The 15,047-nt window shown below is 48.0% G+C and overlaps 2 protein-coding genes across 2 annotated transcripts in view; one reads left to right on the top strand and one right to left on the bottom strand.

The window, feature by feature from the left end:
• Positions 1–15,047, top strand: part of LOC122373616 (atrial natriuretic peptide receptor 3-like) — a 103,909-nt gene that overhangs the window by 63,584 nt on the left and 25,278 nt on the right. The gene's annotated exons all lie outside the window — the stretch shown is intronic.
• On the bottom strand, positions 12,546–13,861 carry LOC122373615 (translation initiation factor IF-2-like). The gene has a single exon (XM_043351865.1). It carries the CDS (start codon positions 13,667–13,669, stop codon positions 12,749–12,751), a length of 921 nt encoding a protein of 306 aa, XP_043207800.1. The 5' UTR covers positions 13,670–13,861; the 3' UTR covers positions 12,546–12,748.

Raw genomic sequence — 15,047 nt, 5'->3', positions numbered from 1 at the left:
GGCTCAGTCTGCCTTCCAGGCGTGTCGCGCGGGTCAGCATACCTTCCAGGCGTCGTCTGAGAAACGGGAACGCGGCTCGCTCTTCAGCACCCACACCATCGATAACTTTTAGAAAAAAAGTTCAGCCTGTGGGAGGAGGTATCAGCCACCTCCTCTCCAGCTGTAACGATTTTATCACGAAATACCTGAAGTGACACCCCAGGCCGCCTTGTTGTCGCTCACCTAGTGTGTCTTCGTCTCGCCATTGCTTTTCGTCCTGGCGCGGCGTAGTCATGGAGACGCTGTGTCGCTGCGAGCGGCGCGGCGGGGCCCGTCGGTGTCCGCCGCGGCCAGCACCATCAGTCTGTGGCGGCGCGGCGGCGGCGGCGGTGACGGTGCGTCACTAGTGTCACTGCGCGCGAGCCATTGAGCGCCGGCTCAAAAACGAGTGGTGAGCGGCGAGCGAGAGGAGTGAGACACAAAGCGCTGCGACGTGCAGTGAGAAACGTGGAGGTTGTGAGCAGGTTTTGAACAGAGGTGGTGTTTTTTTCTTCTTGAAAAGGTGGCTTTTAAGTCTGAAGTAGCGTTCAACATCCTTCACATTTTCCTTTACCTGTTAGGAGACCTGTGTGGTTTGTATGCATCTCTGTGAGTATTTGCGAAGACGAACCCGTATCAGTTTTAATATTAATTTGAGCACGTATTCCACTCTGCAGCTTCAAAAAAAAAAAAAACGATCGCAATAAGTACCAGAATATCTTTGCCGAACAAGCTTTTATAGCAGACATTTTCATGGGTGAATACAAGAAAATTCCAACAATTTACATGAACCAAGAGCCAAATCAGTTTCATCTCGACACGAAGTAGGAACTTTTTTGGTAATGTGTTACTAAATTGAACCCACGTCCCGCTGCACTTTTAGCTTTCCACGCACTGCTGGGAGCGTTTGAGTACCCCACTTCTAACTCGGCTCTCTGGCCATCAAGTTACACACAGTTCGAAAGAGCGTCAAAAATGACAAATAAGTAATTTTGGCTATTTTTAGCTTAGCTCAAAAGTCAGGTCACTGGTTGTCATAGAAGGTAAAATTTCGCCGATTTTATCAACGACAAATCGGCACTAAGTCGAAGGACAATAAAGCTAGAGCTTCATAGAAAACCGTATTCGATAGCTCTAGCTCTTTCTGTTAAGCGCTCTCAAATTTTACCTAAACTCATTGGTTGAGCCTGTAGCTGGCTAAACCGTCCAAATCAACGGTTTTACCGACAATACCTATATTTTTTGTTCTGTGATAACTATCGGCACACAACATGTGCGACATTACATCTACCAGCATCGTATTCCCTCGTCAAGACGATCCATTGCATAATAACTTGACCTGAAAAGGTCAGATTGAAAATAGGGTTTCCCTTTTCTCGCAAATTCCAAGTGACGTACGTTATCTTCACTTCCACTTTGTTTATGGGCTGCTGCACCTGCACCTGCTGGACTTGCGGCATAGCTTTTCTGTTCTGTCATTTTGTTGCGTTGCTAGCAATTTGAGAAAATATTCGTGATTTGCTATGGCTACAGAAATAGTCGGTTTTCTTTCATTGGCATTATACAGAAAATTGCACTGCTGAGAGGGTATACACAAAATGATGATAACGCGTTTGCTATTGTAATCGTAGTAATGATTCATCACTTGCATTGCACTTGATGCAGCTGATGGTGCATTGTTGTTAATTTTTATAGTAGCAATGATTGTTTTTATTACAAGATCCATTTTAAAGGTAGTGTGCCAGCTTTCTTGGACCGTATGGAGTTAATGGCCCAGATAAGGAGAACCGGATTTTTAGAACTTATCCATACCTTCAAAACTCATGGAAACGTCTTAAATTCTTCAAATTTTTAGTACCCCAGTGCGAAATTCGCCCCGACGGGTTGTCGGTCGTACCCCAACCACATTTCACACCACTATGAACAATAAATGCACACACTGAAATCGCTATTACCGATATGCTCATCCAATCAAGTTTCGATAAACCCGTTCATCATCATCTCCTGCGGTTTCGAACACGCCTGTTAGGTGGCTTCTGATGCTCGTCGAGGTCGGAATTTCCAAATACGCGTGGTGCGTCGGGCCGCGCGCTCTGACTTCGGCCAAGAAAAATGCGTCAGCTGATCATTGTCATTTCTGCCACTTGCGTGTGGTGAAATGGGGTCATAACTTATAAGGCGGCTTTTTCATATCAATTATTTTACATAAAATCATATTTCAAACCATAAATAATGTTCGACAGCCAAATAAAAGAAACAATACCAATACGGGCTTACAGTTTAAGGCTCGACATTGTGTTGTCTACGATTAGACAGCTGATAACTCATTCCCGTACGTCGTATGGTCGTAACACTATAATGACCTTTGCTTATTGTCACAAGTGCGCCGCATTCGCGATTGTTGCCCGACGCCTGTTTGCAGGTGAGCCCACTACAGTTGTTATACATATCTAAAAACCGAAAAACTTTTAGGCGAAAAAGGCACTATTCCAGGCCCATTTTTGATTTTTTTTGCGATATTATGTAAAAACAGAAGCTTCTTATCCTAGGAAAAATAAAATGGGAAATCTTTCAAAGGTGGCACACTACCTTTAAGCAAATGGTAAGGTATTAAAAAATCGGGCATTTGAACAGATTGGGCATACGACAATCCGTGATAACAGAGGTGCCTGTCGCGTTCATGTCATTCCCAGTTGGGATCTAACTTGGCTTCACCCCTTTGTTTTGACACCTTTTGTTTGGGCGCATATTTCACCGGCCTGACTTTGGCCGATGGAATTCAGCCGTTTTGTATATTATTCCTGCCTCTTCACTCCTGTACGGGTAAGCAAAAGCCAGGGGCACTGAGTGCTGGGCTTCAACGGCTGGCGGCCAGAATTCAACTGCTGGCCACAATTCAGTTCCCAAGTGGTGAATGACCAGATGATCACTTAGCATTTGAACTTTCGAAGAAACTTTCTAAACCAAAAACGTATTCAGTTTCATGAGCTTTTGCCTAACAGGACGGATTGCAGTACCTGAAATTTGTATTCCTTTTTGTCTTTTTTTCAAATGATGCATCAATCTGAAGACAAGCGAACACCAGGACGCACAGGTCACTGAAAATTCAGAGTGAAATATGGTGATGGCTCCTCTTCGCGTCTCATATCTACCCGAGTCTGGCTATTCTGCAATCAGTGTCAAGTGTGGCTGAGAATACTCCAGCGTATCGCACAGGTAGCACCGAGACGGTGCATATCAAAGACGGCCGTCGATATCAACCCAGGGCGGCTAACGACCTGTTTATCGTCCAACCATCGCCAATCTAATCTGCGGTATTCCCTGACAGCTCACGACTAGAGTTAGGCGCGCCGGCTCCAAGTTATGGGGCGCAGAGTGTACATGAGCGGACCACCCAAACGGCTACCGGCCATAGTGGCCGCTTTGTCTTCACGGTCCCGGCGTTCGATACGGGGCGCTAGACACCCTGGCGTTGCTTATCTTCTGCATACACACCATCGCGAGCCTAAGCAAACACGCCCACTGCCTGGCGCCGCTCTGATGACTAGCGTCTCAAATTAGCCCACACCAAAGAGCTCATCCCGTTTTCAATTTCCGTTCGTGTAAGCCTAGCCGCCGGCTAGTTATCTGTTGTACCTGTTTGCAGCGGCTGCGTCTGACCGCTGCCGCTCTCATCTCACGGTGTCGGTCTCGAACGCTGAAAAGAACACCGCTGCGTTCTGCCGCCGCGCTCCGGCACTCTCTCTCGTCACTCCGGCGCTCTGTCCGTCGTGAACGGCAGCAGCTTGGCGGCGGCAGATAGCGCCGCGGACCGCCGACGGCGTCGCACTGCCGTCAAGAGCTCATTTTACCGCGTGGGCAGGTATTGCTCGGCGACGGGCCGGCGTCTGGGGAGCGGCATCGGCCTCCGCCGCGGGAAACGGACAGATCGGGGGTACGCTGATGATTGGCAGCCGCCATCAGGTGGCTGAAAAATGGTGGGAACGCCGGCAGCACGGCAGCACGCGACCTGCGGCGGTCCGGCCACAGGCCCGCTGCCCCCGGCCTGATACCACCGCCCGTCTGTCTGTCTGTCTGCCTGCCTGCCCGTCTGCCTCTTTCTCTTCTTTTTCCGGCTCTGCTCCCGCCTTTGCTCCTTTTAATCTCTCTCACTCTCTCTCTCTTTCTCTCTCTCTCTCTCTCTCTCTCTCTCTCTCTCTCTCTCTCTCTCTCTCTCTCTCTCTCTCTCTCTCTCTCTCTCTCTCTCTCTCTCTTTCTCTCTCTCTCTTCTCTCTCTCTCTCTCTCTTCTCTCTCTCTTCTCTCTCTCTCTCTCTCTCTCTCTCTCTCTCTCTCTCTCTCTCTCTCTCTCTCTCTCTCTCTCTCTCTATCTCGCTCTCTCTCTTTCTTTCCCTTCTCTCTCCCTCCCTCTCTCTTTCCTTTCTCTCTTTCTCTCTCTCTCCTCTCTCTACCTCTCCCTCCCTACTCCCTCCATCTCTCCCCCCTCTCTCTCTCTCTCTATCTCTACCTCCTCTCGCCGTTCTGTTTTGGCCTCGGTGTGCAGTAATCCAAGCTGGAAATTAATTGGTTTTGCCTGTTGCGGCCGCCCTTGATGAGCGGAAGCGCTCCCCGCACGCGAGGCTTTGCTGACTACTGTGTAGAATCTACCGTCGTCCGAATCGCAGCACCTGACACTGGCTCCTTAATTGTTTTCGTCAACCCCTGCGGACCGTTAAGGAAAAACACTGAAGTAAATGACGGATATTTCATATTGCACTGACTGGAGCTTATATGCATTTCTGTTTTATGCATGCAAGTTTGTTTATTGTAAGTATGAGTTCATATGCATGCATGTTTGCTTATGCTTAGGTATTATGTTTGATTGTTTCACTACTATTTATAGAAGCAAGTAGGATGTTATGGGCAGTGAATTTTGCCTTAAGGCTGAAAGCTAATTAAACAAATTTAGGCAAATAATATTCATGGCATATCCTTGGTTACATGATCAGGATTATCGAGATTATGGGATTGCGTATCGCAGCATCCAGTATTAGTACAAACTCTTTTTTACGATCTATTTTGATATAACTTGTTTATTCTTGAAACCATCGGCGCGATGACTGCATTATCGAATGTCTTATTTCCCTTGGAAGCCCGTCAAAAATTTTGCGTATATTTAAGTGCGTTAAGTGAGTGAATTAAAGTTGCCCTCAAACAATTACACCTAGTTCAAAAACGGTGATTGCAAAATTATAATGAAGTTATGCAATTAATGTCAACTCTAACTGCCCTGTAATGAGTTTTTAAACTGCTGATGTGCCAGTTTTCCATACAGCTGTTGTCATTTTTATATGATTCATTAAATCCAAATCTAGTTTTGACAGCAGCCACGACCTTCTGCGCCTCATGCATCTGGGACATCGTTTTGTTCCGGGCGTCAGCTGCTGCCAGCCGGTGCCGGGGCTGCAGCTGCACCAGCTGCTGCAGCTGCCGCAGCTGGTGCAGCTGTCGACCGGTCACCGCGAGGAGCTGTGACCACCTCCGGGCACACAGGCCGGCGGCCTCGCGTGGTCAGGTCCGATCGATCCGTGCGATGAGCCGACTGGGACGAGCCAGCGATGGGGAGGGGGGCGGGAGACAGCACAAGTTTGATGCTACCGTCTTGAGCTGACTCGTGACGCGGGCGATGGCTTTCCGAGTGGCCGCGGTGGTCGCCAAAAGTCCCTGCCATGAACGGGCCGGATATAAAACGCTAGAGATAGTGCCGCCCTGCCGACGGGCTTACTTCTGCGTCAGCTGCACCAGAATGTTGTGCAGTCAAGTATCGTTTATGACACACTAACTGTTTTATGGTTCATGATTGCATTTGATTGTTCGTCGTAACCTATCTGCACGTCCGGGTCTGCCGCTGTATGAAGATAGGTGACTTTATTGGAACGAATTATTAGATTTACACAAGAGGGTAGGCACTTTTGAAATGAGTTACTTAGTTGATTGAGTTGAATTCTTCCCATTATACCCCATTGGATCTTTGTCCGCTTATTTTGAATATATGAAAATAACAAAATTATTGTATTTGTGTCAAACTGAATAACAGGGGCGCGGGAACTACTCTCAGACTAGGGGGACACACCATAATAGAGATCAAACTAGGGCATCCCTAATCTAGTTTTCTCGCCGGTTTTAGGCCACTTATTTTCATCCCTTGCCTTTATCAACAACAAAAAAAGAAAACGTTTGCATAAAAAGTGCGGTATTCGGTCTCAAAGTTGTGGGGGGCACCGCCCCCACGGCCCCAGAGTTGGGGGGGGGGGGCAAGCTGCCCTCACTCCCCCCCCCCTCAGTTCCCGCGCCCATGGTGAATAATTTTTAATGGTTGTAATGCCTTATTGTAGGTATATCTTTTCTTTTTGGCTTTCTACTTTGTTTGAAACGGCCTACTGGCTAAATCGGTGTCATGCAAAGTAATAAGAATCTAATGACTAATATTACGATAGCGATTGACCTTTGAAGTGTACAAAGTCCTGATATTAAACTACTTTACGGCCGGCATTTTACTTCATTGTATTGATTCAGTGAAAAACTAATTATGTTTTTTTTTTTCGTCTGTTGCGCTAGCAAGGCATTAGTCTGCATACGTCAGGACAACTTTCGAAGTCAGATTGACTCTTACAAACCTTACAACACCGGCTTCTGTAATAACAAACTTGGGACCGGAAGTACAACCGGAAGTTGGGCAAAATTACGCCAGAAGCGGCCACGGCCCAGTTCGTAAGGCACATTATAATTGGGGGGAGGGGGCTAGCGACGTCCATCTCAATTCAATGCAAATCATCCTACTTCTGAGCCATCCGTGGCACAAAGTTGATCCAGACAAACCACATCTAGATACCAGTCCAATGCAGATGTGTACCAGACGTACAGAGCCGCCTCAGGTCTCCTCAGACAAATTCCTTTAGGTTTCCAACAAGCTTGTCTAGGTCTCAGTCGCCAACATACCTCAGTCTACATAGCAAATATCTCGCATGTGACACTATGTCTCTTCTTCAGTTGCCATCTTTCGTAAGCCGGAGTTCTGGCAATAATCCATATTGCAAGAAACTGCTCGCGATCCGATAGAGCGAAAATATAATCTCGTTTCTTACCATTTCTTGCATCATCCGAGCATTATCAAATGCTCATTGCTGAGTTGTGCATCAGCAGCTGTAAAACCTGACTGACTGCTAGTGAGCGAGAGGCGTCGCTGATGACCAAGGGTGGCCAAAGGTGACCGGAAGTGGACCGGAAGTGGACCGGAAGTGGACCGGAAGTGGTCGCGCGCGCTGGACGGCGATGGCTGTGGCGGCGGTGCGCGTGTGTTCGCTGCTAGTGCTGCTGTCCGGACAGCTGTGTGCCGCACGGCACCTTCATCTGGCTGTGATTGCGCCCGAGAACGGCAGCCACCCGTACTCACTGCGAAGGATCCTGCCGCCGATCCAGCTGGCCGTGAGGCGACTGGCCGAAATGGGCGACAACAGCCCGCTGCCCGGCTGGCACATCGAGTTGCACGTGCGCGACACCAACTGCTCGTCAGCGGTCGGCCCCATCGAGGCCTTCAAGCTGTTCTACCTCAACAAAACTGCAGGTCATGTACTCACTGGGGCGCAATCTTTCGGAGTGGTTGGTCGTTATGTGCTTTGTGAAAGTCTAATAAGGTATTCTAAAGTGGTATTGCCAGAGGTCTTTATAAATGAACGTCCGAAAGTAGGTACTTTTCATTAGTAAAGGATTGACGACTTATAGACCTTTCGAATGGGGCTGCCTAGTAACATCAATTTGTCCTGTTTATTCGTATGATTATGCTTGTAATGTCGTCCTCTATTTCGGTCTCGGTTGGTTCTGTCGACTACGACATCGACCTTTGGACAATTATGACATCGGAGTTCGGACAATGGACAAGGTGGCCCTTTGAACGTACACCATATTTGCACGCTTACAAATTTGTTATCTGTTATTTACTTTATTTTCATCTGGTAGCTCATTGTAATTAAGCTACCAGATTGAACCGGTATATTTTTAATTTCTATAAATAATATAATTCAACGATGAATGATATCCTTGTCATTGGAAGGGCATCATCAATGCATCTATGCGCTGACTAAAACTGGCGTACGATATGATGTTATCGGGCCATGCAAATCGATGAACGTTTTTCCAAAAGAAAAAGTGTTCAGCTTTTTGTTCAGCTTGCAGCCCCATGCTTCGAAAAACATGGGCAAAATGATAAAGCATGAATTGGCAAACGGTTCTGAAGCAAATAGCAAACGGTTACTGCACTGAGTAAATATCTTTCCCGGTGAACGTATCGATTTTCTACCCTATGGAAGCGGAGGCAAGGCGATACTTTGGTCATGCACAGAAAGTGCCTGAAACGTAACAGGATCGTGCGCATGAGCAACCTGATAACCCACATCACATGCACATTGCACCGTGCACACTTTCTGTATTCATGCAGCGCGTCTGGTCTCTCCTATCCGCTCTGAAAGCCGGCTCGGCCTGTCACCTCGCTGACCGCCGCGCCGGTCGCCGTTTGCCGCCGTAAATGCATTCGGCCCGCTCCCGGGGGAAATAGCCGGTGAGCCGGGCGCAGCTCTCTCGGTGTCGCTGGACGTCCTGCAGCACCAAAAACAGAACGTATGGCCGCACACCTGCCGCTGCGGCCGGCGCAGATGACCCCGCGCCTGATGGCGGCCCGGTCTGCTGTGGACGGTGGGGTTAGACCTGCCCGCTGAGGTGACCGGCCCAGTACGCACTGATGTGGCTGGTCCAAATAAGCTGGTCCATAATGGATAAGACGGCTTCCTGCTAGCAGTTGCTACTGGATACTGTTTTGATCCGACCTTATATTTTAATTTCCGATTGCTCGTTTGTCATGCAGACTTTTGTCTTTCATACATAACTGGTGCTGTCTGTGGCGATTCATTGCTTCCGCTAATATACGTCTTTAATTATCATCTCTCTTGTCAGCGAATGTCTCGCTTTGTTGTCATTAATCTTTGAAGATGCTCCTTATGCTTTACGCAGCACAAGATTTTCATCATCTTGTTCTTTGACAGAACAATTGCTTATGTTCTGATCTTATGTGCACATTCCGTTTGATGTATTATTTTAGTTGTGCTTCAATTTCTTGACTACTGTGTACACTGTGCTTACATGCTTCAGCCTTTGAAAAGCGAACCGAAGTATACCCTACTACTACCCTACTTGCTGGGGGAGGCGGGGACCGTTATTGACATCCGCACAATTTTCCCACGCTTTAGTTGAGGAACGGTGTACCGATGGCACACCAAATATAAGCTACCGGTTACGAATGGATGGAATTTTATGGTGACAAAGCTTCAAAAAAGCGGTGCCATTTTTTAGATGTTAGGGTTAACAGACGTCAAGATTTTCACTTTCGACTGTTGTCATTTACGACAAAAAAAAAGTTTGAAAAATAAGGTACAATCACACAAAAGTTAGCCATTCATGCATGTCTTTAACGCCATTAGCTAACAATACCTTTCCAAATCAAAAGGCCATCTCGATTTTTTATTGCTGTTCTTTATTTTCAAAATCATGAACCGAATCTGACCTTTTTCCTGATTTCATGGCCATGATAATTCATATTCCTATGAATTATTCTTATGTTGGACTACCAAAAACGTATACCAAAATGGATGTTACCATTGAAGTCTACGCCTAGAAACATTAAAAAATTTATGCGATGCCTGCCGTGAATGGCATATATAATTTCTTTGGGGGGGGGGGGGGTAGGGAAATGTCCCATCTTGTTTGTTTTTACATTGGCTCTGACCAATGCTCAACTGACCCCTGTATAAATATGATATTTGAGATGCCCAGTTCAAGGTCTCAGAGTCCACGCTACTCTAAACTCCATTCTGGGTGTTTGACCTGACCTTGACCCGATCCGTGGCCCAAGATTTCAACTTGTAGGAGGTAATCATCAGAAATGTGTCGCCACGGACTTTCGTTTGCCGTCCAGCCCGTCTCGCTGTGACTTTTTGTTCTCGAGTGACCGCTTAACGCGGCAAAGCGAGTGACTAAGGGTGCACCCCCCCCCCCCCCAAGTGTTAATCTAATACGTCCACAATGACGTGCCTTAACGAGGCATTTGGGTTTCGAATGACCTCATCTGCTAAGAAACAGGCTGAACGAATCGAAGTAACCACTTATTGAAACTGCTCCAATGGGTGTTGTTCGAGCCCAACAAAATGGCCCAAACCAGCAATATATTTATCTAAGATCCGTTGCTGGATAGATCTTCTTGAATTGGGTATCTGTAAATATCCCCTACTTCTTATGCCTATTCAGATTTTTGTGATTATAAATTATTTATCATGTAAAACACTTCATAACTAATATCAAATTATTTTCATCATTTATCATTATTATGAGCATTAACTCAATTGAACTAATGATGTTTCATGCCTAACTATTATAAATACAGAGAAGTAAACTATCAAACATGACATATCACATTATAGGAAAACTAGGACTTCACATTCCGTGTGAGACACTCGGACAAAGCTATTGGACATTCATTCAAATCAAACCTTGTTCGACAGCTTTAAAGGGCTGTTTATCAAATGGAACTTCATCCTGAAGTCGAGGAAATGAAGAATGAAATGGTCCATTACGTGATTTCATGCATTACAAAAGCGCTCTAGAAGTACATGAGTTAGTGTAATGGTGTTTGCTTTATTTATTTCTTCTCTTACATTGCACCACGAGATCTGATGATGGCAACATTCACACCAGCAGGAACCACCGCTCCTGGTGCGCCGTTTTCGGTCAACACCAGCGAACGGATACCGCCGACCTCTCCATTACTCCAGCGGAGAGAATCGACGTGAAAACACCATAACTCTGTCCCGTTCGGTCACCTGGGGACGACCGGAGAGCCTGTAAACTCGCGGCCAGATTCTGTCCACGCGTGGCGCCGGCAGAGGCCATTTGCCGCCGCGGTGCAGGCCACTGAAATCCGTAGCCACCAATCCCGTTCGAATGCATCGCTGACGTTTTTCAATGCGGCCGTCATGAATAATGCATCAAGCCGGTACGGACTTCGACAATATGCTTAATGGGTGTAGAAGGTAAGGGTTCTGTACAACAATCTATTGATGGGACTGTTAGATTGGGGCAGTATTGGCAAGGGTTTCAGATGAAGTTGAAAAAAATAAAGAGAAAAAAAACATTTAAGCATCATTGCAACTGAAATAAAATACGAAATAACAGCGAGTCATTGAATTCACAGCTTGATAAAAACTTTTTGTCATCATGCGATACATTTTTCATTCGACCCTCGTCCCTCCTTCTCCCCTCTCTTCCCTTTCTCTCTTTCTGTCTACCTAAAATGCACCATTTAGGCTGAATCACGCTAAATGGCCACAGAAAGGTGGCATGCCTGGTTCCAATCTGTAGGCGCCCACGCTTTGCGTCTGTGGCTGGTACTATTGTGTTCTGCTGTCGCCCTGTGTGCTCATCAAGCAGTCATCGCCGCTGTCATACACCATTGTCCCTTATAGGACACTCCATTAATCAAAATGTGTTTGCCACCACCCTCCGCCTTTTGTGCGAGACGCAATCAGAACTTTAGCAATTAATCATGTCGACCCAGTCAATTATTTAGACACGTGGCGTGTTAGAGTTGTTGACATCGCCATTTTATCGTAGAAGGAGCTCACGAGAGCTACTTATATAAAGCTGCTCATGCTGCATTTTCCATATAGCTGGTATGGTATCGCCTTCCTATGAATTTGGCACATGGTCATAGCCTCAGCCAGTAAAGCTCGTTTATGCTTAGCGCGAAGGCCGTCAAAAACTTGCCCGACATTATGCTGCGACAGACATAAAACAGATTGATATTGAATATCCAATAAGTGGCTGGGAAGAGTCCAACCACGCGTAAGTTTCTGATTTCATCTCGCGAATCCGGCCTGTCTCCATCTTAGCTTCCCTCCGGGATACCCTATGTGCGTCAAATTGATTCTGGATGTTTTTCATCCAGAGATCTCCCCATGTGCAGCTTGCTAGATAAAAATGGCGCACTTATAGGATTAATTCATTTAACTGACACAAGCATATTGTCCATCCATTTTCCTGAAATACTTATACGGGTCGTAGGAAAAACATTTTTCTGTAAGTGATGTGTAAGGGTTGGTTGATTGGCTACCAGACAGCTCAATTTATAAGCGCAAAAAAAACTAGCATGTGCTGAGTGCTCATATTTACCCCAGTTATATTGCGGTTTGAACGAGAACGAGCTTGAAATACACGGCACATAGCTAAAAGAATTATCCGTGGTTGAATGCGATTAGGATAGGTTGACAAGAAACCTGTAAACTGTGGGAGACGTGTCGTCCCGGTTTTGGTCATCCGATCGTGGTGATCGGGAAACGTGTTCCTTTCCGAGCACTCGTCAGCCACCAGGGCTCTTCATGTCGCCCTCGCTTCCTCGTCTTCCGTCTTCCTCCAAAGCCTTGTTTCGATGAGTAGAGAAGTGTGTATTTACAAAATTTCAGATCTTACTAATGTACAGCACACACGGACGTTTGACGGTATACAAAAACTACGCGCATGCGCTAGACGGTCTATCTAGTAACATGCGACATGCGCAGCGTGTGTGCGCGGATATACGAGCATACGAATACATAAGCAATGGCGCACCGACACATGCGCAGCAGGTGTGCGCGGCTGTAGGGAACTCCTACACTACCCCCTCCCTAGACGGGTCGCGAACGTGACGCGTCGAGATCGCTGTGGGGATCGAACGTCGCGATCGGTGCGAGAGCGCAAGATAGATCGCGGTGGAGCTGGTCCCGGTGCTGCTGCTCTTGGAGATGGGCGTTCTGCAGGCGGCGTGTCTTGTGGCAGCAGTTCCATGCTGTCCGACTGAGCAGCTGATGGTGGCAGAGTCGCAGAGGCAGGAGACTGCTGCGTAGGCTGGTGCGGCGTCTCTTCCGGAGACGCAGGCTCGCAGTGGTCGATGTTGCTGGTTGGCGCGCTGGCGGCTACCGGCTGCTTGTTGGGTGGAGCTGGCGTCGGCGTCGGTCGCTTCGGTAGGTTGCCGCGAGGAGATGCGCTGAGTGAGGCGTCAGCGTCAATCCGGCGTTGTTTGACGGTCTTCGTATTCCGCACGAAGAGAAGTGCTGAGGCCGGGATTTTCGCTTGGCTGCACGGAGATTCGCAGCGGCGGGCCTTGGCACCGAAGCGCTGGTGGTACCAGCAGACAGAGCTGTCTTGGTACGCTGGCGTCGGAGGGCATGATGGGCGAGGCGTCTGACGGCTGCGATGACGACCTTTGTTGCGGTGGGAGAAACTGCACGGCGCTTTGCAGCGACGCGCTCTGGCACCGAAGCGCTGGTGGTACCAGCAGATCTCGTAGGTTGACGGATGCGCTGGCTTTAGAGGGCGGTTTTCATGGCGTCGTTGATGCTGGCTTCGGCCAAGTTGCGATGCTGCGCCTTTGAGTCGACGCTGGGTGGCCTCCATTTGCTGTACTCGGACGATGAGGGTCGCGATGGTGGCTAGCAGGGCTGTGAGCCGACCTGCTGCCTCGGGTTCGGGTGCCGGCGAGCTGAAGCTGGTTGCGGGAGGAGCGGTGTGCTGCCGGGTGGCTTCGCTCGACTCCATGGTGTGGTCCACGAGTAGCCCGGATCACGTCGGGGTCACCAGTGTAAACTGTGGGAGAGACGGTCGTCCCAGTTTACAGTCATCCGATCGTGGTGATCGGGAAACGTGTTCCTTTCCGAGCACTCGTCAGCCACCAGGGCTCTTCATGTCGCCCTCGCTTCCTCGTCTTCCGTCTTCCTCCAAAGCCTTGTTTCGATGAGTAGAGAAGTGTGTATTTACAAAATTTCAGATCTTACTAATGTACAGCACACACGGACGTTTGACGGTATACAAAAACTACGCGCATGCGCTAGACGGTCTATCTAGTAACATGCGACATGCGCAGCGTGTGTGCGCGGATATACGAGCATACGAATACATAAGCAATGGCGCACCGACACATGCGCAGCAGGTGTGCGCGGCTGTAGGGAACTCCTACAAACCCAGTTGGAAATTTTCCATGCATAGGATGGAAGTTATGGTGTGCGCTAACCCAATCATTGGCTGACGCACATACACTCCTTGAAACAACGGCAAATGTGCTGCTGCATTGCATGTAATAGCCGTTTTCACGACGGGCTATCCGGCGAGTGCACCTAATTTGACCAAATCTGCACCTAATCTCTTTTACAACAAATATCTTTATTTTATGAATTTATTTCAGTGTTTTAATCGATGATACTCTGATAATATGACAAAGCAGGGATATAAGCAATTAGTGCAGCCCTAGCTGATAGCTACTAAGAGACACACTGAACCTAATTTGACCAAATCTGCACCTAATCTGTACCAAATGTGCACCAAATGTGAGCCAGATGGCCGTCGTGAAAACAGCTAATACCATCCATCATTCCGATCGTCAGTATCAGTCGAACTGAGATATGCAAACGATGCCAGCCGGTGGACGTAATTTCAAGAACCTACATCACGAGTTCAGTCGGTGCACTAAGTTCACTGCGTTTTATCAGCCATCTGAGGCCCGAGAGTTACGGGACGCCACGCTCTAAGAGACATGAGGCTCCTTAGCTCGAGCTAGCGGGGCTAAGGAGCTCCCAAGGGGCAGCTAAACTCAAATTGCACTAGTTGACACTTTTTTACTGACCAGTGACATGACCTCACTGACCTCCTACCTCGTGACGCAGTCTTACACGACAAATATGACTCTAACAAGTGACCTCGACTGGTGGCATCGTAGTTGACCTAACTGACGACAGCCGCTGCGACCTGGCTCGACCAACCGCTCCTCACCTGTTGCACTGCTTCTCTCCTCTTCTGTCCAGCGTCAGTCGTACCCGCCTCTTTGACCAGTCGGACCTGCCCTCTCCTAGCCGGTCAGACACCTGCCTCTCCTGGCTGGTGGAACATCTGGCTAGCCTGAGCTATCGGACCTCCGCGCCTC

Source organism: Amphibalanus amphitrite, unplaced genomic scaffold (genome assembly GCF_019059575.1).
Source record: "Amphibalanus amphitrite isolate SeventyFive unplaced genomic scaffold, NRLGWU_Aamphi_draft 001522F_arrow, whole genome shotgun sequence".
In the NCBI taxonomy this organism is placed as follows: Eukaryota; Metazoa; Arthropoda; class Thecostraca; order Balanomorpha; family Balanidae; genus Amphibalanus; species Amphibalanus amphitrite.
This window is presented reverse-complemented; position numbering and strand designations above follow the sequence as displayed.